The sequence below is a fragment of the Microtus pennsylvanicus genome, chromosome 4, assembly GCF_037038515.1.
Source record: "Microtus pennsylvanicus isolate mMicPen1 chromosome 4, mMicPen1.hap1, whole genome shotgun sequence".
In the NCBI taxonomy this organism is placed as follows: Eukaryota; Metazoa; Chordata; class Mammalia; order Rodentia; family Cricetidae; genus Microtus; species Microtus pennsylvanicus.
Genome location: NC_134582.1, coordinates 93,233,916 through 93,258,166, shown reverse-complemented (window position 1 = coordinate 93,258,166; position 24,251 = coordinate 93,233,916). Strand labels below are relative to the sequence as shown.

Sequence of the window (24,251 nt, the reverse complement as noted above, 5' to 3'; positions counted from 1 at the left end):
TGGGGACTGGGATTGGTATGTAAAATGAAAAAAGATAATTTGTTTGCTTTTTTTTAAAAAAAAAAAAGAAGAGAGAAAAAAAGAATGTATTGCAACAAAATAATCTTGTCACTTCCTGTACCTCATCAGGACGGGCTAGTCACCAGAGAGTGAACACAGACAAATCCATTAAAGTCGATTTTTTGATACTGTAGACCAATACACGATAAAATAACATAACACTGTCTTCGTTGCTAGATTTCTGTGACCACCTGGAGGGACTGAAACTGGTTAAGTTAGAAAGAGTCCCTTTGACTCCCCCATCGTCAGCCTCCCCGCGTGCCCCACACGCCAGGCGACTCATTTTCAAAAGAGCGCACAGACGTCATCTGATGAGGGTTCCTTGCTTCTTAGCTTTGCCAGAGTTTGTTCTGGCAAGATGTGCCCTCTCTTGTCTTTGCTTGGTCTTCAGCCTCCCTCGTCATCCTTCCCACGATGTTGATCTGGGGTATCATATTCTTGTTTTGACTATCGGTCTGCAACATCGATACGGTTCTCCCCCTTACTCTCGTCTGTGACTCCTCCAAGTTAGCCACATTTCTGTCCTGCTCAACAGAGGCTCGCTGTGAGCCTGCTGTGTGCTGGGAACCAGGCTGTGCACCAAATTCCGAGTGTTGTGCAGTTGACCTTACGTTGAGATGAGCAACGACTGGGGAGCTCCCATTTAGTCACTTCTATCTTGGGGAGATGGAATTTTCTGGTATCAGCTAAAGATTGTGGTGTATGTTAGTGTACTAAATGCCACTGAATCATTTACCTCAAAATGGTTTGTTTTACATCATGTAAATTTTACGATTTAAAAAAAAATAATGGAAGAGAAAGAAATAAGGAGTAAGGGGTCTCTTTCTGTGCGTGAAGCGCATGAAGGGTGTGATATTGAAATTGGTTCCCTCCTATGCATGGCGACCTGTGCCTCAGACTGACTATGACTGAACTAGCTTTGTCAGATTAATTTCCTCCTTTTGCTTTTTGAAACTTAGCATGCCTGGAGTTTGAATCCTGAAGTGGAATGAGTGTTAGTTGCTTGGGTCGATAGCCTTGCTGCCGTAAAACCAGCAACCCTGAGTAGACCTGCCATGTTGTTCCAGCCAGGTGACTTTGTTCTGGAGAATCTCTCCTGGATCTCAGGGGAAGAGCTCACTGGGGCAGAGGTCAGAAGCCTGACTTCCATTCACACTCCACATGCCCCCTGAGGGTGTTCCAGGGCCCAGGAAGAGTGCTCAGCCCTGGCTTGAGCATTTGTTTGTCCCTCGTGAGTTCTCAGCCCTAAGCCCTCTCTTGGAGGCTTGGAGATAAACATGCGCAGGGCCTGCTCTATGATCTTACGTTGCGGTAGGTGATGCTGATGGTACAAGGTTAAGGATACGATGCTGCAGATTTCCATGAGAAGTTGTTGAGGGCACCACCACCACTGGGAGTAGGTAGATGCAAAGAGAGCAGCTGTCTATCATCCTAAAACACCTGCAAAGAGGAGAAAGGTTCATTTGGCCATGGCTTTGGAACCTTTCTGTTGGCTCTGTTGGCTTTTAGACTTGTGCTAAGGCAGCTTTTTATGAGAGAAACACACAGCAGAATACAGTTGCTCATCCCATGGGTGTTAGAGACACAAAAAATTGGGTCCCGTGATGGCGCGAATATGAAACATTTCCCAGCGGGTCGTGTTTGGATGCTTGGTCCTTGCTGGAGGAAGTAGGTACTGGGCGCTGATCATGGGAGTGTTCTCTCCCTGGCCCTTCCTGTCTCCCTTTCTTTGCTCCTTGGCCACCATGCTCTGAGTTGCTATGTGCCATCCCTTCCTCCCTGCCATGATGGACAAATGCCTTCGAGATGATGAGCCATAATAAATATCTTTCTCCCTTCCTTTTGTCAAAGTGGTGAGAAAAGAAACTAATACAGATTCTGTTCTTCACTTCAAGGCCGGACACCCAGTGACTTAAGACCTCCCGTTGGTCTATTTTGTATTGATTCCACTGTCTTTTAACAATACTTTGCCAGGGTCAAGTCTTTAACACTTAGACTTTTGGGGTGAACTTAAGATGAAATTATAGCAGAAGGCTTCCTGGGATTCAGTCTTAAAGGGAGATTTAAGTATTGATTGTTATTATGTTTAGTTTTGTGCATGTGTATGTCTTTGTGTGCTATGCACTTGTGAGTGCAGTGCCCAGTGAGGCCAGAAGATGGCATCAGCTCCTCAGAAGCTGAAATTACCGATAGTTATGGACTGCCTGATGTGAGTGCTGAGATCTGAACCTTGGGTTCTCTGCAGGAGCAGCACAAGCTTTTAGCCACAAGACCATCTCTCGGCCCCTGGCAGGAAGATTGAAAAGAGCACTGTATTACTTTAATAGCCTGGATGCCGGGGCCCTCTCTCTGTCAGATGCATTTGTTGAGGCCTGATAAGTACTGTGATGGCATGAGAAGGTGGGGCCTTTGGAGGTGATTGGCTCCTCAGGCCAGCGCCCTCACGAATGGCATTAGTATTTATATTTATATATATGGTTCCATGGGGCTGGAGAGATGGCTCAGCAGTAGGACTGTTTGCTGCTCTTCCAGAGGATCTGTGTTCAATTCCCAGGTGGCTCACAACTGCCTATAACTCTAGCTCCAGGAGATCTAACCCCCTCTTCTGGACTCACACAAGTACGCAAGCCTTCCCCCTGACACACACGTGCACACATAATTAAAAATAAGAATAAATATTTTTTAAAGAAGGTTGCATAGGACTGAGAGTATAGATTAGTGATGTACATGGTTAGTTAGCATACCTGAAACCCTGGTTCCAGTCCCTCAAAACCACAGAGCCCCAGAGTGCTGCCTTGCCTTGAGAACCATGCAGGGACATTGTAAGAAGATACCATGTGGGAAGCAGGCCCTCAGCAATCCCTGGATATGTTGATTTGATCCTGGTCCTCTGACATCTCTCTGTAACTGCGGGGAATAAATTCTTATGGTCTGCAAGCCACTCAGTCTGTGGTTTAGATTTAAAAATATGTATAAAACTTAAAAGTTTTAAAAGAAGTCCTTTGCTATAGCTTGGTTGTCGGCTTCTAGCTCTACTGGGGAGTGATGGGACCTTTTGGGGCTGAGCTGGTATGGAGGGGACTGGGGGAATAAAGGTACCTGGGAATAAAACATACTCTTTTAGGAAGGACAGCAGAATGGAGGGAGATATTGGGGAGGGATGAGAGACAGTGGGGAGGGATGGAGATAGTGGGGAGGGATGAGGGGACAGTGGGAGGAATGAGAGATGAGAGACAGTGGGGAGGGATGGAGAGACAGTGGGGGGGATAGAGAGACAGTGGGGAGGGATGAGAGACACTGGGGAGGGATGGAGAGACAGTGGGGAAGGATGAGAGATGAGAGACAGTGGGGAGGGATGGGGAGACAGTGGAGAGGGATGGGGAGAGAGTGGGGAGGGATGAGAGACACTGGGGAGGAATGGAGAGACAGTGGAGAGGGATGGAGAGACAGTGGGGAGGGATGGAGAGAAGACAGTGGGGAGGGATGGAGAGACAGTGGGGAGGGATGGAGGACAGTGGGGCGGGATGGAGGACAGTGGGGAGGGATGGGGAGACAGTGGGGAGGGATGGGGAGACAGTGGGGAGGGATGGAGAGACAGTGGGGCGGGATGGAGGACAGTGGGGAGGGATGGAGGACAGTGGGGAGGGATGGAGAGACAGTGGGGAGGGATGGAGGACAGTGGGGAGGGATGGAGAGACAGTGGGGAGGGATGGAGAGACAGTGGGGAGGGATGGAGAGACAGTGGGGCGGGATGGAGGACAGTGGGGCGGGATGGGGAGACAGTGGGGCGGGATGAGAGACACTGGAGGGATGAGCATAAAGACAACAGTTGAAATAGTAAATGTTAGTAGCCTTTGACCTTAGATTCCTGTTGATTTTATGGCAGTGGTAGCTAGTATTTGCTTTGCCTACATTCAGGGACTGTTCTAAAGACAGACAAGATAATCACGCCTGTGGTACTGCTTTGTAAACACTTCAGACATTAAGCTGTTTTTGCAACATCCTTGAGATTTGAGAGGGATGCATCCCAAAGGTTGTTTTCCAAACATAAAAGATAAGACTTCAAAATGTGGAAGTTTTTAGGGCAGTCTGTGGGCCCCCTGCTGACATGCTGTCAGATCTGAGATAAAGAAAAGCAAGGGCTCAGGTCCTCACTGGCATGAGGACCAGGCTTGGTTCCCAGGAGCAAATACACAGAAAGCCCAGGTTTCCACAAGAGCAAAGTCCAGCACTGCTGCAAAGCCTGAGACCAGCTTAGGCTCAAAACAAAGCCTGGAGCTATTGCTGAGGGTCACACAGCATTCTGGGACTCCTGGGCAATAAAGTGGTTCCTAATGGAAAACTGCATTTTGTAAAGAACAACAGAAACATCAATTTAAATATTCACAGAAAATTTCTAACCCAAAACTTGAAAACCCCAACCCCCAAACACACAAGGAGGCACACTACCAAAGTCGAGAGCATCAGAGAGGAATAGCTGATCAGCTGTCCTGGGGAATTTGGAAACTAAACCCGGGTTAGACTGAAACCATGGGAACTGCATGGAAAGAGAAGATAGCACCACAGGACAATTGAAAAGGACTGGACAAACCCAACAATAATGACAACTGGAGTTATTAGAAATGAAAAATAATGTATTATATTAAACAACACAAGGGAGTATTGATGAGTTTGTAAATAGACCTAAAGAAATAATTTACTTCACCAACAAGATTTTAAAAAAAAAAAAGGAACTAAGAGATGAGAAATGTCAGAGTCTGCTGTGTGTCTAGCTGTCGTTTCCGAGGAGATGATACAGAGAACGAAGCAGAGGTGTAACGCTGATAGATGTTTTGAGAAGTGATGGGAAATGGGGATCCACTGGTGCATGAGCTGCTGGGTAACCCCAGGGAGAGGAAAGAGAAGCACTCTGCAAGGTCTGAGCTTGCTCCCTGAGCTCCCCCAGGCTTAACTGCCTCCCTCCCTCACAGAGGACGTGCTGGCTGCCCAGCCTTGCTCTGCTGTGGAAGTGAGGGGGCTGGGAGAGAATCTGCTTTTCTTCTTAGGTTGGTTAGCTTTGAGCAAATATGTGATTTTTTTAATCACTTGTGGAATACAGAAGTGCACACTATACATATTGAATTGTACTAAATGTGGCCTAATTGCTTTATCTAGTCCTTGTAAGTGGGCAAAAAAATGTAGTCACTTAGTATCAGTGGTGCCCCGAGACTTCCTGATCTGTGTTTGGGAAGTGCCAAATGTGCTCCCTGATGCCAGCTGAGATCTGCTATTTCCCTAGTGAGACGTAAATATGAAGCTACCGAGAATGTTCCTGACCTAAATGACATTAATACCTACATTTGGGCGTGAAAATGGTTGGGTTTTTTTTCTTTTTAGTAATGACTTGGTATATGACTCAGTCAGTAGAATTCTTACCTTGTATGCACGAGGCCCCGTGTTCGGTTCCCAGGAACCCAATCCAGTTAGTGATGGAGTACTGTGTGTGATTGTACATTAAACAAATTTTTTTTCTTCTTTCCCCTCATTCTCATTTCCTTTTCTCTCTGAGTTTTTCAGTTGAAATATTTTTCGAAACCATTTTTACATGTATAGGTGCATATGTGGGGGGGGCAGCAAGGTGGTTTGAGGGTGTGGGGACGGGTAGATCTGTGGGGGGTGGAGTACAACCTTGGGAGTCGTTCTTTGTTTTATGAGATTGGCCTGCCACTGGCCTGGATCTTTCTAATGCCCATAGGCTGGCTGGTCAGTGAGCCCCAGAAATGCCTCTATTGCCCTTGTCCTGAGATTTGTAGACACATGTTTCCGTGCCTAGCAGAGACCAGGCCAAGACTGTGAGAATAGTAACAAGGGAATGAGAGACGCATCTAGCACAGGGCCTCATGTGTGGAGCTGAGGAGCAAGTTCAGGTTCTTGGACTTGCATAGCAATCACAATACCAACTGGGATTTCTTCCCAGCCCCTCTCTAGACAGACAACTTAAGTAGATATAATTCAGGCATAGATGCCTTTTAGAAAAATATCCATATTGAACTACCTTTTAATAATCCAATTAAGCAACAGTGAGAAGAAAAATAACACTTAATTAGGCCCAATGAAGAAGGGGAAATTGGGAATGAATAACAGTTCTGAAATTCTTTTCTTTGTTTTTTTACAATTTTTTTCCTTTTTATTTATTTTTAATTTATTTATTTATTAAGGATTTCTGCCTCCTCCCCGCAACCGCCTCCCATTTCCCTCCCCCTCCCCCAATCAAGTCCCCCTCCCTCATCTGCTCGAAGAGCAATCAGGGTTCCCTGACCTGTGGGAAGCCCAAGGAGTGCCCACCTCTATCCAGGTCTAGTAAGGTGAGCATCCAAACTGCCTAGGCTCCCCCAAAGGCAGTAAGTGCAGTAGGATCCAAAACCCACTGCGATTGTTCTTGAGTTCTCAGTATTCCTCATTGTCCGCTATGTTCACCTAGTCCGGATTTATCCCATGCTTTTTCAGCTGGCCTTGGTGAGTTCCCGATAGAACATCCCCATTGTCTCAGTGTGTGGGTGCACCCCTCCCGGTCCTGAGTTCCTTGCTCGTGCTCCGTCTCCTTCTGCTCCTGATTTGGATCTTGAGATTTCTGTCCGGTGCTCCAATGTGGGTCTCTGTCTCTGTCTCCTTTCATCGCCTGATGAAGGTTAATATTCATGAGGATGCCTATGTATTCATGAGGATGCTCCTGAGGTGTGACACCCAAGATTGCCCTCTGGCCTTCACACGCATGCATACAGGTACCTGCACACATACACAATCAGGCATGCACACACAAACCTTCCCTCAAAAACATGATCAGAATGACATGGTCTGTAGATAATGTCTCCGCTAGACCTCTGAGACATAGATCGATTATTAGGAAGAGAGCAATCGTCCCTGGCAAAATCCAAGAGCATACTCTATGGGAGAGGGTATCCAGGCCTCTCTTGAACACACTGCAGAAATTCCAAACAAAGCTGGGTGTGGTGGACTGCATTTAGGATCCCAGCACTCAGGGGGTGGAGGCAGGGGATCCCTAGCCTGGGCTTGAGGCCAGCCTGGGCTCTGCATTAGACCCAGCAATGTGGAGCATGTCTCTAACTCCATTAAGCCAAATAGAGAAAAATCATTTTTTGAAATGTCTGAGAAAATTTGACAGATTGGTTATCCAAAGAGAGAGTAAAGAATGTTTTAATTTAGCTGGGTCTGATCTGATCATGTGATAGACATAGTGTTTATTTTTAGTAGGCCATTTTTATTGTGGTTAAACATATGAGTAGCCTAAATTTGCCATTTTTAAAGATGTATCCAATTTTATTTTTTGTGTGTTTAAGTGTTTGAGTGCATGTATGTATGTATGTATGTGAATGTATATATGTATGTATGTATGCACCATATGCATGCTTGATATCTGCAGAGGCCAGAAGATGGCATCAGTTTCCCCAGAACTGGAATTACAGGTACTTGTGAACTGCCTTGGGAGAGCCAGGAATCAAACCCAGGTCCTCTGCAAGAGCAGCAAGCACTTTTAAGGAATAAGCCATCTTCTGAGCCCCACAATCTAAAAGCCTTTTGTGGGCAGTTTTTCTGTGTCTCAGCAGTTACTGTCAAATAACCACAGGAGGCTTACTATTAATTATAAATGTTCTGTTGATAGCTCAGGCTTATTACTAACTAGCTCTTACAGCTTAAATTAACCCATTTCTATTCATCTATGTGCTGCCCTGAAGCTCATGACTTTTCCCTCTCCTGTGTGTCCTGTTTCCTTTTCATCCAGCTGGTGACTCCTCTCACTCTGCCCTTCTTCCCAGTGTCCTTAATCTGGTTCTCCAACCTAACGTTATCCTGTCCAGCTATTGGCCAACCAGATTCTTTATTAAACCAGTCAGAGACATGTATTTACACAGTGTAAAGGAATATTCCACAGCTTTTGGGTGTGCAGTTCTATGGTATCAAGTATATTCCTATTGCTCTGTAGTCATCTCCAGAACATTTTCATCTTCCAAACTACAATTCTACTCACTGACCACTAACTTCCAATTTCCCTTCTCTCCACTCCTGGTAACAGCCTTCTACTTTCTCTCTCTTTGAACTAGGCTATCATATAAATGTAACTATACACTATGTATCCATTTGTGTCTGGCTTATTTCACGTAGCACAATGCCTTAAGATTTCATCTATACTGTGGTGTCTGTGAGAACATTCTTCCCTTGGAAAGCTAAAGAATATTTTATTGTGGGTTCACACCATGTTTTGTTCATCAATGGACACTTGCCTTGCTTTTTTGGCTCTGGACTGTTAGGAACACCACTTCTATGGCATGGCTGTGACATATCCCGCGAGACAGTGACTGGTCCCATTGAAAGTCCACAATGAGCATACTGAATTATCATACTTTCTGTACAGCAGCCGTACCATCTGTGACACACAAGAGTTCCACTTTCTCCACATCTGTGCCAGCTCTTGTAAGTAATCTCCATGTTTTTAATAGATCCACCCAAAGTAAGGGTGAAGAAGGGAGATGGGACACTCAACAGGACCTGCAGAATAGCTATGGCCACCTGGGGATCTGCAGCCCTGTTTCTCAGCTGACAAGCAGCTGGACATCTGCAGGAACCATCTGCCCTCTCCCTGGGAACATGCCTGTCCTGTGTTCCTAAGTGCCTGCTCAGTTTTCATCCAGCCTCTAAGCGGAAAAGAAAAACATCAAGGGAAAAAGAAAAACACAAAACCCTATGAAAGAAAAACACAAAACCCTATGAATCACAGTGATTCACATATATGTAATAGAAGTGTTCATCTTTTAGCAGGCAAGGCATGATAGGTACACGGTTCATGTAAGAGGCTCTATGGGGCAGAGGTGGGGATGGACCAGGCAGGAGTGCAGTGGCGCTGGTCAAGTTCTGGGCTTAAGGTGGTGTTTCTTGCCCTGCTTCCGTGCCTGTCTCCCCGAGCTGCACCGTCATGAAATCTGTCATTTCTGTCCTTAGGGTAATGATGATCCGGGGTTGGTCTGAAATCTAAGCAGGTAGAATCTGAGGCAAACAGAGAGATTAAAGTGAGTCCTGGGAACCAAATTTGTTCCATTTAAAGGGTGGAATTCCGGTTTTCAGTCGCATTCTCTCTGTTTGATTGAGGGTTAAAACAAAGGCGAGAGAGTGCAGTGCCTTTTTTTTTTTTTCACCAACCTTACAAAGGACACAGAGAGAGAGTAGATGACCTCGTACAAGGTTATTACTGCTTAAAAAGGGCTTTAACTGGTCCTTGAAGTAAAAATTCTTGGAAGTACTGCCCGGGAGAAAGCAGCAGCATTTTTCTGGAGAAGAGGAGAATGTGACTCCACAAGCCCCCTTCTGGGCACAGTATTTTGTCCTGAAAAACAAAGCTAAATTGCAGGAGGTACTAATTGGCACTACCTAGGGACTCAGCAAGGGCCCGTTCTGAACGCAGAGGGCTGGATTCTCAAATAGCCGCCTGTGGATGTCACAGCATTTTTTGCGTCTATTACCCGATGTCTGGCTATACTGAAGAGTGGTCTCACCTGATCTCGGGAAATGTTATCCCCACTCAACTGATGTTCTACCGTACAGTCAGCATCAAATAAGGGAAAAAAAAGAAAGGGAAGCTGAGATTTCACATTGCAACTTAAGAAAGAGTTTATTTTGGCTCAAGGATTAAGACAGGATACAGTTCATGGTGGCAGAGACTTCACGGCAGCAGGAATGTGCGATGGCTCGGTGGCAGGGTGGCAGCCAGAACCTGAAGCTACTAGTGACTTCACATCCATAATCAGAAAGCAGGAATTAGACCAGAAGTAGGACCAGGCTAAGAAACTTTATAAAGTCCAACCCTGGGGACCCACTTCCTCCATTGAGGCTCCACCTCCTAAAGGTTGTACATCCTTCTAAAACAGTGCTGTCAGCTGGAGACTGTGTCTTAAAACACGTGAACCCAAGAGGACACCAGACATTCAAACTGTACCATTATATGGTCTTCGGGTACACCTAGTGGCATGTAACCTAAGTGTATTTATGTCATATGTCGCTGTGAGCCATCGGCCCTCACCCTGTGGTGTGAGAAAGCAACTTCAGTGATGGTGGCTCTGCATCCGGGGAGGAAGAGAGGAAGGTAGACATCTCTCACCCAGCGGTGCGTGAGAGATGCAGAGGCTCTCAGGGCTGTAGAGACTGACTCTTCTCCAAAGAGGATAAAAGAATGTTCCACGTTGTCTTAGAAGGGAAAATGTCCCTGGAAGGCAGGGGTTGTAATTCACACTGTAACAAAGTAATGCTTTCTCGTGTCTAGCATCTTTTTATGTCTTTGAGAATTTGCCAGATTCTTTACCCTTTTTTTTCCTCTTCCTTTGTGAGCTAAGCATGTAGCTTACACTGTGTGTGGATGTCTGCATGTGTGGGTGGATGTATATGGAGACCAGAGATCAACTTTAGGTGTCCCCCTCCACTGTTTTCCACCTTATTTTTTTTTAAGGCAGGGTCTCTCGCTATCCCCGGCACTCACTTATTTGGCTAAACAGGCTGACCTGCAGGCCTCAGGAATCCATCCCGTTCCCACTTGTGCCAGGATTGCATAGATACACACCACCTCACCTAATGTGTGGGTCCTGGGGACCAGACTCAAGTCCCCCAGCTTGCCTGGCAAGCACTTGTCAACTGAGCCATCTCTCTCCATGCTGTTCTTAAATTTGGGGTCCTCTAGTCAATTCCTCCTGATTAAAGATGAACCCTACCTGCCTCTATCAGGATTCTTCCTCAGCCCCGCACATTGTCTCCCAGTGTTGGGCAGTCTTCTGCCTTAAGAATTACATGCAATTGCTCTCTTCCTAGCATGATCCTATGTCCCTTCCTCCTTCCTTTCTTAGCCTCTTCTGTCCATTTTCCTTTTCTTATATCAGTTGCCGGTCACACAAATCTCCAGGAATGTAGTGGCTAGAAACAGCAGTGCAGTGTGACTTTTCAGTCCTTTGAAGTCACTGGGTTTCTCCTGTCAGCTGGTGGCTGTGCTTGGACTGTTCCAAAGCCCCGATGAACTAGATGTCTAAGATGGCTTCCTCAACTAGGCATGGTTTCATGCCTACAACCCTAGTCTTGGTGGAGGCAGATGGATCAGTCATTCAAAGCCAGCCTAGTCTACATGGCAGGTTTGAGATTATCTTGAGATGCATGAGACCTTGTTTCAAAACACAAAAAACTGCCAGGTGGCGGTGGTGCATGCCTTAAATTCCAGCATTTGGGAGGCAGAGGCAGGCAGATCTGTGTGTTCAAGCCTAACCTAGTCTACAGAGCTAGTACCAGGACAGGCTCCAAAGCCACACAGAGAACCCCTGTCTCAAAAACAAAACAAAACACGACAAAACAACAAAAAAACCAAAACAAAAAGCTTTAGCTAAAGAGATGGGTCAGCACTTAAATCATTTGCTACTCTTGTAGAGGACCCATCTTCAATACCTAGCACGCACATTAGATGGCTCACAGCCACCTTTAACTTCAGTCCCAGGAGATAGGGTTCCCTCTTCTGGCTACCTCTGGTACTACATACACATTTTGCACATGTTTTCACACACACACACATTCCCTCCCTCTCTCTCTCTCTAAACAAATACATCTTTAAAGAAACCTCAAAACTAAAAATAATTAACGTGATATGGTTGGACAGTTGTCCTCCCCCCCTCCATTATTTCTACTCCTCTCTTCCCCTCTCACACTTCCATGTCCTTCTGCCCTGGTCTGGACTTCCTCCTAGCAGGGAGGTTTCAGGCTATGAGACATCTTACACAGCAGCTGTCTTTCCCCCCACAGGCATGTGAGGAAGCCCAGGGCCTGCAGCAGCGTAGTAGGCATAGCTTCAGCTTCACCAGTGCCAGAGTGCACAGGCAAGAGCAGGTGACAAATACAGCTGGAGGTGGCTTGTTGGACATGGTGGTCCTCAGCAAGGACTGATTGCCACACTTCCCATTCATTGCACATAGTTGGTCCTGCTACTTCTTGCAAATGGAAATGTCTTACTTTCTCATATTTCATTTTATGTATGCAATTCTTTTCTATTCATAGTAAGAGATGGAAGGGATTCTTTGGAGAATTTTTGTGTGTGCTTTCTAAGGAATCTTTAAGAAACTCATTTCCATTTAGCTATATTAAATTAGTATCTAAATGGTCCTATAGAAAGGATGTGTGGCTTTTCTTTTTCAAGAAAATCTCTTTGAGAAATCAGATTTAATTCCTCTTTAACCGACAATGATAACATATCAAATTTTAGGAGGCAGATCAGCTTTAAGGAAAGGTGATCCGTCTTCTGTGTAGCTGTCCTTGTGTGAACTCTTCAACAATCTTGCTTTTCATCCTCAGTCACTGACTAGCAAAGCTGCCATCGCACTGGGGACACAGCATCATCTACTCTCTGCTTTTTTCTAAAGGACTGAAAAGGGGAGATGAAGCTGTTAAGGCCTCTGGCTGCTCTTGCAGAGGATCCAGGGTCAATTTCCAGCATTCATGTGGTGGCTTACAACCATCTGTCACTTCTTGAAGTCTCTTGTAGATCTGGTCGGTGTCATTTTCAAATCTTCCCACCAATAGATTTTTATTTACTTAAATCTTTTAAAAATTATTTTTTAAATGTCTGAGTGTTTTGCCTGTGTAGATGACTGTACCATAGCTTCAGAGAATCTCACACCCTCTTCTGCTGTCTGACCATCTTCGATGAGACTTTACCCTAGACTCCTCAACAAAAGTCCACTGACACTCGGCTCCAGTGGATAGGATAGTTCTAGACAGTCTAACAGGTGGCCCCGGTTAAACTCAGTAGATCCCTAGACAAAAAGACATGAAAAGGGATTTAGACGTGTTGACATAGGTGGAAGGGAGATGAGAGGGTGGGGTGGGAGTAAGAATGTATTATTTACATGTATGGAGTTGTCAAATAACAAATTAATGTTCTACAAATATTGTCATAGAACGGCAAGCAAAATGTGGAGACCTCTGTAGCGGGAAGAGGGGAGAGGCACTGCCTGTCCTCCATGCATGGCCTAGCTCCCGAGTTTAGCTCAGGGTGCCCCTCTTCATGTCATCTACAGATGGTGACACATGAACAAAACTGGGGAGGGAAAAGCAACATGGAGGAAAAGGCTAGAAGGGTCAGGAAGTCATAGGCAAATATTAATATCCGTAATGATGGATTTCCTGATGACCTCTCCTATACTCTGATCATAACCCCTCACTATCTTCGTGTCCCTCTTTTGCTCCCCCTCTTCCTTTCCAGCAGCTCTGCTTTCCTGTCCCTTGTCACCCAGTGAACCATCAAACATAGTAGCAGGTTGTTTATAGGAGCAGAGGCACCTCACCAATGGCTACACCACAGAAGATAATGTCTCCCCCTCCTCCAGCAACTGCCAATAGCATGTAGATCGTCAGGGTGTTGTGGGGGGGGTGGCAGTTTATAAGTCTCTACACCTTCCATGACCAGGCCAAGTCTTACGTGGGCCATTGGCAGGCTGTCACACTGCCATGAGTTCATGCGTGCAGCCCACATGCCGTGCCCAGGAGACAGCGTTCTAAACCATTCCCCCCCCCGACCCTTGGGCTCTGCCTTCTCTTCAGTGCTCCCCAAGCCTTGGATCTGGTGACGGACACAGATGTCCCACTTACTTTGGGCACTCAGTAGTCACTTATTCACCAACCTTGGAGCAGACCTGAGTCTCTATAGTTCCCACTGTCCATGACAAACTGAAGCCTTTTTTCCCGAAGCTGACATCAGCACTGACCTAGGGGAATAAGGGTGAATATTTAGAAGGTAATTTGACAGGCATATCATATTTATTTATGAAAGAGCAATAGCCTTCCACTAGGACCCATGACCTCCCCAGTCATGGGTTTTTGGTCAGCTTTACAGCACCAGATGTGAGTGCCATCCTGTGGCGTGGACTGCAGGAAGCGACTGGCTACTGTCATAAGAGCTATGCCACTCCCCCACCAGCGGGCACTTCTTCTCTAGGTATAGATGCGGGCAGTCAGGGCCCACCACTGAGGAGGATGGTTCAGACTCTGGTCCCCTAACCACAGAGCACCGTCCAGCACTAGGAGACCTCCCAGGCAGGAAGGGGGCCTTTATCTCAGTTCCCTCTTGATTCTCATGTTCTGCAGGGAGAGTGCGTGGCATATCCACCACCAAGGCCTCAGCATCTTGTTCTGGTGGGCAACCAATTGCATTGGCTGCTAACCCGTATTGTTTTGGGGACCAACAACTCTTAGGCAGGTGTAGTGGGTGGCAAGTTCTTCTTCGATATTTCATTCGTTCTCACGCCTTTCTGCACAGCCGTATTCTTTGGTGCTGATGAGGGAACCCGTAACCAAGAGTCTTTAAGTAACTTGACCTCATGCCAATCCTTTGTTTGACTCTTGAAACTCCTGTATTCAAACTGAACGCGGTACAAAGATTTTGCTTCATCTCAGGCAGAAGGGAGGATTTCAATCTCAACCTGCCTGGCAGTTCAGCCAGCGTTCCCTTCAGCCCCTTGGTCTCGTGAATCCACCGCTGGTCACTGGTAATCTGTGAAGTGAAACTGGGGAGCGGTCGTGAGATGAGCCCGTGGCACCAGGTCAAGTAACACCAGTGTATCACTCTCTCTTGTTTAACCCTATAGTGGAGTGCGACAAGGAGTTCTCCCCACGCCAGCGACACCACAAAGAGTTCAAGTTCAACTTATCCCAGATTCCCGAGGGTGAGGCGGTGACGGCTGCAGAGTTCCGCGTCTACAAGGACTGTGTTGTGGGGAGTTTTAAAAACCAAACTTTTCTTATCAGCATTTACCAAGTCTTACAGGAGCACCAGCACAGGTATGAAGGCTCAAGGAAGCCCAAAGGTGGGGCTGCTCCCTGCTTCTCACCCTCTCTCCTCATGTGACCCCAGGTATCTTTGGAAGGTGGTCTGGCAGTCAAGGGGCTATTGAACATAAAGGGCTGGTGTGCTGAAGGGTAGTGTTTACCCGGCAGGGTGTTTTCTTGCTAAGTAGATTTTTTTATAAAGATTTATTTACTTATGTATACAGTATTCTACCTACATATATCCCTATATATAGGGCCAGTAGAGGGCACCAGATCTCATTACAGATGGTTGTGAGCCACCATGTGGTTGCTGGGAATTGAACTCAGGACCTCTGTAAGAACAGCCAGTGCTCTTAATCTCTGAGCCACCTCTCCAGCCCCTAAGTAGATTTTTTTAAAATAGGGGTCTTTCCCCCAAGCAAGTCAATAATACTTAGTAAACATCCTTGATGACCAGCTAATTGATTTATTGGGATAAACTGTTTCCTTCTATTGTTTGATCCTCAGTTTTGATGATATGTGGGTGGGTAAAATTAATGCACACATTTAAATTACAGAATAATGCTTACAAGTGAGTACAAGTCAGGTGACTGCAAATATGTATTTGTGTATATAGTATTACATACATGTTTACTTTGAATAAGCGTATTCAAACACTACCATTTAGATACAGGGAATGATAGATTACTTTTTCAGTATGTCTATGTTACTATGCCTTGCTAAAAATGAGTTCAAGTGACTGCTTTATAGGGGGAAAAAATCTGCAATAAAGTATATTCATGGTGTTGCCTAGCAATGAAGAACAACTTGGCCAGCAACTGACGGAGCATGGACAGGCAGGGGACGCGGTAGTAAGGCTTTAATTCAAACCTGTAGTCCCAGAAAGGAAACCAATAGGTCTGAAGTGTGTTGAGCAGACGGGGATTTGTCTGGCACAGCACTAGGTGAGAACAGAATACAGGAAGTGGAGAGTCACGTGACACGGGGTGCAGCTTAAGCCCCGGATAATGCCTAGAGCAACTGGAAAAGTAAATGCAAAGATAAGCACGAAAGAAGGGAGGAGACCCCACACTTACAGACCCAAAGACACTTCAGTTTGGCCTTTTTCTGAAGCAGGGTTGCGGCGTAGCTCAGGTTGCCCTCAAACTGGCAGTCTTCCGGCCTCTGCCTCCTGAGTCCTAGGATTATAGCACGCCCACAGTCTCCTTTGGCTTCCGAAACCAAATCTAATTTGCCTTGAAAGACTGTCGACTTTCCAGTAGGTTCCAGAGATTCCAGATTGACCCTGGTTTCTTCTGGATATACAGATCTGTGGTGGGAGCGGGGGGGAGCTAGCCCTGGGAAGGGCTGCTGTAGCTTTGGAGGCACACCAGTGTCTGGCGCTCAGGCCCTCTCAGGTCTGTTCCCTGGGAGCTCTGCTGGAGAGAATCTCTATAAGCTCCCAAAAGGACTTGAGAAAGAGTGTAGGAGGGAGCTGACAGAGAACAGGCTCTCAGAACTCCACCTGAGGGAGGAGAAAGACCGAAGAGGGCTTAAGGGGGAGACAGAGCTGGCAGCTCTGAGTGGGGAAAGGAAACCTTAGGAGGGAGCAGAGAGCAGAAGCTGTGGGACTGCAGGAGGCTCCTAGGGGAGGAGACAAGGAAAATGTTATTTATAATTTGCTGGCTTGTCACCTGGGTGCCCTGTCCCTTTAAGAGACAAGCCCCACCCACTTCTAACTCCCTCCCCTTCCGCTTGGAAATCCCACCTCCTCTAGCCTGGGTTCTGTCTCTTCTGTCTCTCTTTTGTCTCTTTCCTGAAGAGATGATTTCTGCTCTGTCTGCCTCCCTCCTCTATCTCTCCCCATGCTCGCCTCTCAGCTTCTCTCTTCTTCCCCCTTCTCCTCTCCTCTCTCCATAACTCACTAAATAAACTCTATGCCCGAACTCTCTCTGCATGAAGTCTTCCACCTGTGAAGGTCACCCACCAAGGCCTCAGGGGATTCATCGAGGCCTGGGGACCCACCAAGGCCTCAAGTTAACTGCCGCTATCCCTTGTGGGACTGCTGTCCCTGGTGGAACTGGCCTTCCTCTCCCATCCTTATATCTTTAAAAAAGAATAACAAAAAGGTCTCAGGTGGCCCAAGGCTGGACTGCAGCCGGGGCTGTAGCTCCTAGGAGGAGGTGAAAGACTGAGGTTTTGGGGGAAAGGGATGGGTGAGCATCTAGTAAAGATGTCCCCATAGATAGCCAGATGGGTGTTGCGGTCCAGAGCTGAGAGTCCCCAGGTAGGTGCCTTGGCAGGGAGACATACTTAACAAAGTAGCTGAGGAGTAGCAGGTGGAGGGAGGCCGCAGCTTAAGTACTGGAATCTAGAATTTGAAGTCAGATTTGGTGGACGGCGAGAGCCAGGAGAAAAAAATAAATGCTCCGTACATACATACATCAGCAGCTTGGTTCAGAACGGATGCGTTCCTGGGACGGGGATTCATTTGTGCCATTCCTGGGTTTCAGCATTGGATGACTGGGAAAAAAAAAGAAACAAAAGGAAGACATGACTGCTCCTAGGTGTGGGTTGAGGTGAAGGTTAGGGAGGGCAAAGCCAGAAGCAGCAGCATCTGGAAAAGTCCAGGGTGAACATGGTTAGATTCATGGTTAGACTGAGCCAGGCTAAGGAGTTGGGGGTGGGGAGGCGAGAGAGGAGCCACAGACCATGAGTGGCAACCTGGGCCAAGACACTAGTGTAGCCAACATGGCTGAGTTATATAGGGGCCAGAGGAGCTGGAGGAAGTGAAACCAGCCTAGTCCCTGAGCTGGAGAATTTGGGGTAAGGAACAGGGTACTTTCCTGTTCCTTACCAGTCAGCCAAGGAAGACTGTTTGGGACTGAGGAATGCTGGAAGAACCTGGTGGCCAGCGTCCCCTTTGATATGTTAATAGGCCTCTCAGTTACCCCTTTGTTCCAGGTTTGAGACCTAACAATAGGAGGACCAGCAGATGCCAGGCTCTGGGAACACATCGTGGTGCTGGATAGATACACTAAAGCTGTATGTCACATCTTAGTTGGGACGGTCAAACAAAGAGTAAGGCATTGGGGTATGGAGACAATGGACCAGGATTTCAAAACAAGGAAGATTTGGTGTTTATTTTCACTCATAAATACATAAATCTGGTAGCTTCACAAGAGCCGTCTTGTTTGGGGAAACAAAGTTCCTTGCTAGATATTCATCTTTTGATGCACTGGAGAGAACCGGCATTCAGTGGCTCCTTGGCCCTGTCTTAGCCGTTGGCTTTTCAATCTGCCCAACTGGATATTCCATTTCACTTCTCTAGTGAGAATAGCCTGAAGGTACTTGTTGGGCTCAAGTTTGTTTGAAATGCAGGATTTTCCCTCTCTCACAAGAAGAGTCCTAACAAAAACACTAGGCTAGCAGTATAGTGACTGTGAAATCTTTCAAAAGAGTTTTTATTTCAAAGAAAGTGCTAGCAGGAGCTTTGTGAGATGTATCCTGAACTCTGGCCAAAAAGGAGCAGCTGCCACGTGCTCGGGATGATGGTGACATCCATCCTTGGGCTAGCAGTGCGTCTGGAAAGCAGAAACTAGAATGGTCCCAACCTTGGATGACTCTCGGGTTGATTTGTCTCATAGGACGGGAGCGCTTGGCAGTTGGGTGTGTTTAATTTGTGTGCCTAGGAGAAGACTAGGGAAGCTGGGAGACTTTCAGGCTGTTGAGGCCTCTAGGTTGAGTGGGGGAGGTGTTCTTATCTGTGGGCCAGGAGCCCAGGCCTCCTGCTACTTCCAAATGTTCTTCCAGAGGCCTCCAGACTTAGCTGCAGGGCTCCTTCTGCTGGTTTGACCTCCCCATCTGTACCATCTTGGGGTGTCTTGGCTGAACAGGCTTTTCTCAACAGAAAGGAAACTTTTTTTTTTTTATCTAATCTGCACTGAAGTGCAATTTGTAGCATTTGCTGTGTTCACTTAATGTAACAAATGTTTGTGCTACAAAGTAGTTAGTTGGCCTCCTCGAGGGAGGAGAGTTGGGTTTTTAAATGCTAACTCAGAACTTCAGCTAAAGGCAAAAGAAATGCCATCTTGCATCTCCTGACATAAAGAGCTGATTGGGAGGTGACAAGAGCCCCTGAGAAGGCAAGTACTGGCTGTAGAAATGTGTTTCTGTAAGTAACTGGATCAGGTAAGTTTACAACACCACTAGCAAGTGACTTCTTAAGGACAGGGTGCTTACTCCAGAAACAGGGTAGTTGGCCCAAAGCCTGAGAACGCATATTGAGATGGAGCGTATATAAGTCAAGGAAAGACCCGAAGCAACCCTTAGGTTACCAGTGAGAGCAACCAAGTCCGAGGTATCGGGATACCCTATGTCTATTACTTCTTTTAAAATTTGCTCCGTGGTGGGCTAGCAAGATGGTTCAGTAGGTAAAGGTGCTTGACATTCATGCCTGGTGACCTAGGTTCAATCCCCAGCACCCACATGAAGGTAGACAGAAAAGCAACTCCACAAAGTCGTCTTCTCATCACCATACACATGTCGTGGTGCACACATGCATCATGTATACACATGTGGTGCACTCATGCACCATGTACACACATGTCATGGTGTACACATGCATCATGCACACACACGTCATGGTGCACACATGCATCATGTATACACACGTCATGGTGCACACATGCATCATGTATACACACGTCATGGTGCACTCATGCATCATGTATACACATGTCATGGTGCACTCATGCATCATACACACATGTCATGGCGCACACATGCATCATGTATACACACGTCATGGTGCACTCATGCATCATACACACGTCATGGTGCACACATGCATCATGTATACACACGTCATGGTGCACTCATGCATCATACACACATGTCATGGCACACACATGCATCATGTATACACATGTCATGGCGCACTCATGCATCATACACACACATGTCATGGTGAACACATGCACCATGCACACACATGTCATGGTGAACACATGCACCATGCACACACATGTCATGGTGAACACATGCACCATGCACACACATGTCATGGTGAACACATGCACCATGCACACACATGTCATGGTGAACACATGCACCATGCACACACATGTCATGGTGAACACATGCACCATGCACACACATGTCATGGTGCACTCATGCATCATGCACACACATGTCATGGTGAACACATGCACCATGCACACACATGTCATGGTGAACACATGCACCATGCACACACATGTCATGGTTCACACATGTACCATGCACACACAATGTCATGGTCCACACATGCATCATGTATACACACGTCATGGTGCACTCATGCATCATACACACATGTCATGGTGCACTCATGCATCATACACACATGTCATGGCGCACACATGCATCATGTATACACACGTCATGGTGCACTCATGCATCATACACACGTCATGGTGCACACATGCATCATGTATACACACGTCATGGTGCACTCATGCATCATACACACATGTCATGGCACACACATGCATCATGTATACACATGTCATGGCGCACTCATGCATCATGCACACACATGTCATGGTGAACACATGCACCATGCACACACATGTCATGGTGAACACATGCACCATGCACACACATGTCATGGTGAACACATGCACCATGCACACACATGTCATGGTGAACACATGCACCATGCACACACATGTCATGGTGAACACATGCACCATGCACACACATGTCATGGTGCACTCATGCACCATGCACACACATGTCATGGTGCACTCATGCATCATGCACACACATGTCATGGTGAACACATGCACCATGCACACACATGTCATGGTGAACACATGCACCATGCACACACATGTCATGGTTCACACATGTACCATGCACACACAATGTCATGGTCCACACATGCATCATGTATACACACGTCATGGTGCACTCATGCATCATACACACATGTCATGGCGCACACATGCATCATGTATACACATGTCATGGCGCACTCATGCATCATACACACACATGTCATGGTGAACACATGCACCATGCACACACATGTCATGGTGAACACATGCACCATGCACACACATGTCATGGTGAACACATGCACCATGCACACACATGTCATGGTGAACACATGCACCATGCACACACATGTCATGGTGAACACATGCACCATGCACACACATGTCATGGTGAACACATGTACCATGCACACACATGTCATGGTGCACTCATGCATCATGCACACACATGTCATGGTGAACACATGCACCATGCACACACATGTCATGGTGAACACATGCACCATGCACACACATGTCATGGTTCACACATGTACCATGCACACACAATGTCATGGTCCACACATGCATCATGCACACAGGCACATGCCTGTGTGTCACAAAATGACAATAAAATTTAAAAGTCAGGGGTTTGTGAATGTTTATGTTTTAAGATGAGTTTATGGAATGTGTGTTACTGTTCTCTAGCTGTGAAGAGACACCATGACCAAGGCAATTCTTAGGAAGCATTTAATTGGGGCTTTGCTTATAGGTTCAGAGGGTTAATCCATTTCTGCCATGGTGGAAGCATAGTAGGAGGCAGGCTGAGAGCTACCTCCTGATCCACAGGCAGCAGACAGAGAGATATTGGGCCTGGCGAGGGCTTTTGAAACCTCAAAGCCCACCCCCACCCCAGTGACACACTTCCTCCAATGCTCCACATCTTCTCGTCCTTCTAATCTGTCTCAAAGAGTTCACCAAACTTGGGATTAAGCATTCAAATATATGAGCCTATGAGGACCATACTTATTCAAATCACCAAAATATTCATGTATGAAATTCTCAAAGAATTAATAGAAAATATATTTAAAGCGAGAGCAAGATTTGCTACTTCAAGCAAATACATCCTTACAGTAATACTGATGTAAATTTGCTCTTTATATAGAAGTAACAGTTGGGAAAAGGTCTGCCCTTCCTATCCTGTCGTTGGGTTTCCCCTGCTCCATCAAATAGGAGAGGAAAAGGTCACCTTTAAGAGAAGAAAGCATGGCATATTTGAGTTTTGCCGAGGCTAACTAATGCTGAAAATGTGGCTTGTTGTGTTTCCTAAAAGTCGCCTGATGACTTGGGGGTTATTTCTAAGCTCAGACAAGCAAGAAATGCCCAGAAGAGGTCAGCATGCCCCAACCTCCATCTTTGGAGCTCAGATGCAGGTGTCACAAGGATGCTCCGGTCTGTTCCCATTGGTGGTAGAGCATGTCTGTTAGATTTCAGGCCTTCATACAGACGGCCTTTCCATTCTTCAATTGTTCTCTTGACCCATCTCTGCCCATCCACATGTTTTGTAGAGGAAGTGAGAGAAAGAGAAGAGTGGGATAAATTTGTATGCCACCATCCGCACTTTCCCACAGATCATCCTGTTCGTTTACTTCTTCATTGCAATCTTCTGTGGGATGTGCACAGTACCTGTCTTCATACTTGGAGTGCACTTTCAGGCCGCTCTGAGTTCCCCTTGCCCTCCCATACCCACGTAGAGTAGCAGGATGGTAGGACATTGGTATACACACACACACACACACACACACACACACACACACACACACACACACACACACACACACACACACAGGACTTCCATCACATCTGTGTTAGACTTTTCATGGTGACCAAATTTAGCCAGGAAAGAGTAGCTTGGGAAAGATGGGATTTTCTTTTAGTCCATAGGTTCATGACCAGGGAGGCATGGTGGCTTTATCTGTGGAAGGAATTGGGGCACAGACTGTTAAATTTTCATTCATGAGGAAGCTGAGAGAGACTATGGTATTGAGGGGCACACCAGGGCCCCATAAGCCCATCCCAGAGACCTACTTCTGCAATCAGGCCTCATCTCTTAAAGGTTCCACAGTCTCCCAAAACACCAGCATCAGCTGGGGATCAGCTCTTCACACTTGACTCTGTGAAAGGTATATTGTGTTTAAACTAGTAGATAGTTAGGTAAATTAGGCAATTTTGAGGCCTTTCTGCCACTTTTTGTTTGCAGTTCTTATTCAGTCAATTTTTCATTCCTGGAAGTCCAAGAGATTCTTGTGAGAGCCAGTCAGAAATTCTGAGAAAGAATTTCTTTTCCCAGGTGTGGCTAGCTGGTCCATGCATGGGTTAGTCACCTCACCTCTGCTGGTTCTGGCCTTCCACATTCTCCCTGTCTCACATTGTATTGTTTGGCAAGGATGGCTTAGTCTCTTTGGGTATGATCCCCTTTCTTTACCATGTTCTGTCAAACTGGTTTCTTGGGAAGACATTTAAAGTAAGAATTAATTAACTTAAAATACAGGTTTTTTTCCTGGTAAAAATAGCATTAAGATGTGTGTATGGGGGGGGGAGGTAGGGGAGAGGGAGAATGCATACATGTGTGCTAATGTGAGTATGTGGATGGAGAGGGTTGAGTAGAGGCCAGAGAAGGGTGTCAGGTGTCCTTCTCTTTCTCTACCTTATTCCTTTGAGGCAGGGTCTCTCCCAGAACCCAGAGCTCACAATTTCTGGCAAAGCTAACATCAGGCAAGCTCCAGTTATCCCATCTTTATCCTACACAGATCTGGGGTTGCAGAGATATGTGTGACCATGATCAGCGTGTTACATGAGTACTGGGGTTCTCATGGACCTAACTCTGGTCCCCATGGTTTCACAGCAAACCATAGAGTCATCTCTTCAATTCTGGCACTGAATGTTTACATGCTATTGTAAATGGTAGTGTAATATGATGTAGTGTGTGTGGTTTGTGCTCCCATGTAGAACTGCAATTGATTTTTGTTTTTTTGTTTGTTTGGTTGGTTGGTTTTTTTTTTTTTAGTTTTTCGAGACAAGGTTTCTCTGTGGTTTTGGAGCCTATCCTGGAACTAGCTCTTGTAGACCAGGCTGGTCTTGAACTCACAGAGATCCGCCTGCCTCTGCCTCCCAAGTGCTGGGATTAAAGGCATGCGCCACCACCGCCCGGCTGCAATTGATTTTTGTGTATTGATTGTGTATCCAGAAACTTGGAGTTTTCTGTTGATGCTAATCATTTTTTTTTGTTTATACTTTTGAAATGTCTGAGTATAACCCTATCAGCTGTAAATACCTATGTTATTTCTTTCTTTAAAATTCATTTTTTTGCTGCTGCCTTTTTTTTAATTTTGCTGGCTAGGAAGTCTAATGCAATTCTGACATCTACTTATTCACTAACCTTGGTGGGGGCGAGTGAGAGATTTGCTATCATACTATTAGGAATGATTGTTATAAATATTTCTATAGATGTTCAAACTAAGTAGACTAAAGAAATTATCCTCTAAACTTCCTAAAAGTAGTTGTTTGTTTTAA

At 46.1% G+C, this 24,251-nt stretch overlaps 1 protein-coding gene across 2 annotated transcripts in view; it reads left to right on the top strand.

Annotated features, from left to right (window-relative positions):
• Positions 1–24,251, top strand: part of Bmp6 (bone morphogenetic protein 6) — a 145,910-nt gene that overhangs the window by 98,366 nt on the left and 23,293 nt on the right. For both annotated transcript variants that reach the window (XR_012910380.1, XM_075969856.1), the window contains exon 2: positions 14,718–14,910. Coding sequence is in view for 1 of the 2 variants with exons in the window: in XM_075969856.1 (XP_075825971.1) it covers positions 14,718–14,910 (193 nt within the window). In the remaining variant the exon portion in view is untranslated. The remainder of the gene's footprint in view (positions 1–14,717; positions 14,911–24,251) is intronic.